Genomic DNA, 2,679 nt, shown 5'->3' on the forward strand with positions numbered 1-2,679 from the left:
TTTTTTTTTTTTAATTTTTACTTGTCTGAAGAATTTTAATGAATACCTAGGCTAATTGTTTAAATCTATTTTTCTTTTGTCTATACCGTTTGATGTGAGTTTCTTTGACCATTTTTTTCACATTTTGGATGAAGGGAATTTTGAAGTCTGTTAACAATCTCTTAGACCTGAAAATAGATATTAAATACATATTATTTAATGTCTGTTGTATACAATGCTCCCTTTATTGTCCTCTCCTTTTTGCCCCCCTTCTTTTTTGTAACTTCTTTGGGCTTTTTGATATTGATGAGGACACATTGTTTTTGGAAGGTGTGAGATATGATTGGTCTAATAAGACAGATAACTTAGCATTTGGTTTACGACTTAAAGATTTTCATCAATGTCAATTATATGTTATGAGGATTTTGCTAGTTTTTAGAGTGTTGCAGACTGCAGAAGTGTTTCACGCTTTGCTTGTCCTCTGAAGAAACATGAACTATGATGCACTTATTTTATATTTCAATGGCTTCTGAAAGGAAGAATATGGGTGGGCATGGACTGATCCAATTGAAAATGGGAATTTTATACATGGAACATGTAAGGGTGGAATCAAAACTGACCAGAACCATCCGGTTCCGGTTTGGTTCTAAAAAACCATTTTTTATTTTTAACAAAACAAAAACCTGTGCTACACATTCAATTTCCCTCACATTCCCACAATGCAGTAAAAGGAAAAATAATTGTAGAAAAATCATATAAAGTCGGTGTCCGTATAGAAATTGTTACTGCTGATAGTCTTGGTAGGAGAAAAAGGTTATGTATAAGATGGCGTGTGATAAATTTTCTGTGGAAAGTGATATAGAACAGAAAATCTCCGAAGTGAGTCTTTTCCTGTGCCTGGGATGCTTCTAGGTGGCGTTCTTAGTGCTGATTGTCTTTGGAGTAAAAGGATTTGGATAAGTTGGTAAACATGTGCAAGGAGCCTGGGAGGATGTCATCCAACTTCTGTGCATTGCAGAGTGGCTGGCTGGAGACTTGGCCCTTTTTTGGCCTCGATTAAAATTTTAATACAGTTTTCTTTCTCTTCTTTTCAACCACTCATTCTCCAATAAAATAATATTACACGTAAGTTGAAAACTTTTCGTTCTTCTTTAACCGTCCATTCTCCAAAAAAATATCATTCCAAATATTAAAATTTCAAATAATGGGAGCCAAACGGGGACTTATAACTACACTATCACCGGTTAAATGTGTATTGGAAATCTTGATTGAGGGGTAGGGTGCCTTGCTGTAGGATGGTATGGAAATGGGTGCTTTACTGCATCTTCTGGACTTTTTCAGGAATAAGAATTGGATGTCATTCCTGAAGTTATGGTTCCATCTCCTCTTGCATGTTTTCAAGGAATGATGATCTTTGTTCTTAATTTGAATGTGTTGATTTATAAAATAAGTTTGAATTTGAGGCTTGAGGTTTACTGAACTCTCAGCATTCATATTATTCATTTGGCATCATTATGTGCCTGTTGTTCTTAATTTTGTTAATCTGACTATATATATTTTGCAACAACCATTTCTAAGATTTAGTACAGGGGTATTCCCCTTGAATCTTGTTGTACGTTGAACTGAAGACTATGCTCGATGAGGGCGTTCAATAAAATCAAACTTCTGAAGATTTATCGTGGTAGTCAAACGTAGTGCATGATGGAAAAAGTAGGCTAAAGGGGGATCAACTAATATAATCCAATATTTTTTTATCCTGTATTTAACATACGTTTGAATCCTGACATGAGCGTTGTCTGGTGGATCATTTCTTTTGACTTTATTATTCTCTGACACCTTGCAATAGACAATTAAGATAATGAAAATTTGTTGCTGTTTGGGCATTCTGTGTTGTCTATTTTTTATTTTTATTTTTTCCTTTATATATGTTTCTCATATATTTGTATCTTGTTTGAGAAATTAAAATGAAAATCAAAGCAAGGGAATATATCTCAAATCAATTGGGACCTTGTTACAGAGTTATGGCATGCTAATTACAATATTGACTTGTTTACCTGGTCGAGTCAATTTGTGCAGGTTGAGGGACCAAAATCTCCCGAAGAAATGCTCACTATACTGCAGAGAGTGCTTGAAGAAAGTGCTCCTGTTCTTGTTTCATCCAGGCTTGAAGCAGAAGAAAGAAGAAGCAACTTGCGTTTGAGGGAGGAACAGGATGCTGCCTTCCAAGCAGCACTTGAAGCTGATCAAGTATGTAGTTCTATAACTTATTCGGCCATAGCCATCGACTTTACTTCCTCATTTTCCTGGCATATATCTATATATTTTTTTTTCCTTTTTAGTAGTACATTTCTTTAACTATATGTCCTACATTAGGCTAGGGAACGTCAGAAAAAAGAACAAGAAGAACGTTTGGAACGTGAGGCTGCTGAAGCTGAGCAGAAAAGGAAAGAGGAGGAAGAGGCTCGGGAGAGAGCTGCACGTGAAGCTGCTGAAAAAGAAGCTGTAATAGCTAAGATGCGTGAAGAGAAAGCTGCATCTCTAGGTGCAGAACCTGAGAAAGGACCAGATGTTACCCAAGTAAGTATTATGTTCTAGATTAATTTCATTTATTTAAGACTATTAGAAAATGGCCAGTTTTTGTTTACATTTAACGTAGAAAGTCATGAGATTTATATTCAAGGATGATTTAGCAGAATAACA

At 35.4% G+C, this 2,679-nt stretch overlaps 1 protein-coding gene across 1 annotated transcript in view; it reads left to right on the plus strand.

The window, feature by feature from the left end:
- The first annotated feature begins 49 nt into the window (after window positions 1-49).
- LOC111387678 (plant UBX domain-containing protein 10-like) overlaps window positions 50-2,679 on the plus strand; it is a 3,571-nt gene continuing 941 nt past the window's right edge. The window contains exons 1-2 of the mRNA XM_023012253.1: window positions 50-2,226; window positions 2,353-2,556. Coding sequence (XP_022868021.1) covers window positions 2,083-2,226; window positions 2,353-2,556 — 348 coding nt within the window. The 5' untranslated portion in view covers window positions 50-2,082. The remainder of the gene's footprint in view (window positions 2,227-2,352; window positions 2,557-2,679) is intronic.

This window comes from Olea europaea, unplaced genomic scaffold, assembly GCF_002742605.1.
Source record: "Olea europaea var. sylvestris unplaced genomic scaffold, O_europaea_v1 scaffold4174, whole genome shotgun sequence".
NCBI lineage: Eukaryota > Viridiplantae > Streptophyta > Magnoliopsida > Lamiales > Oleaceae > Olea > Olea europaea.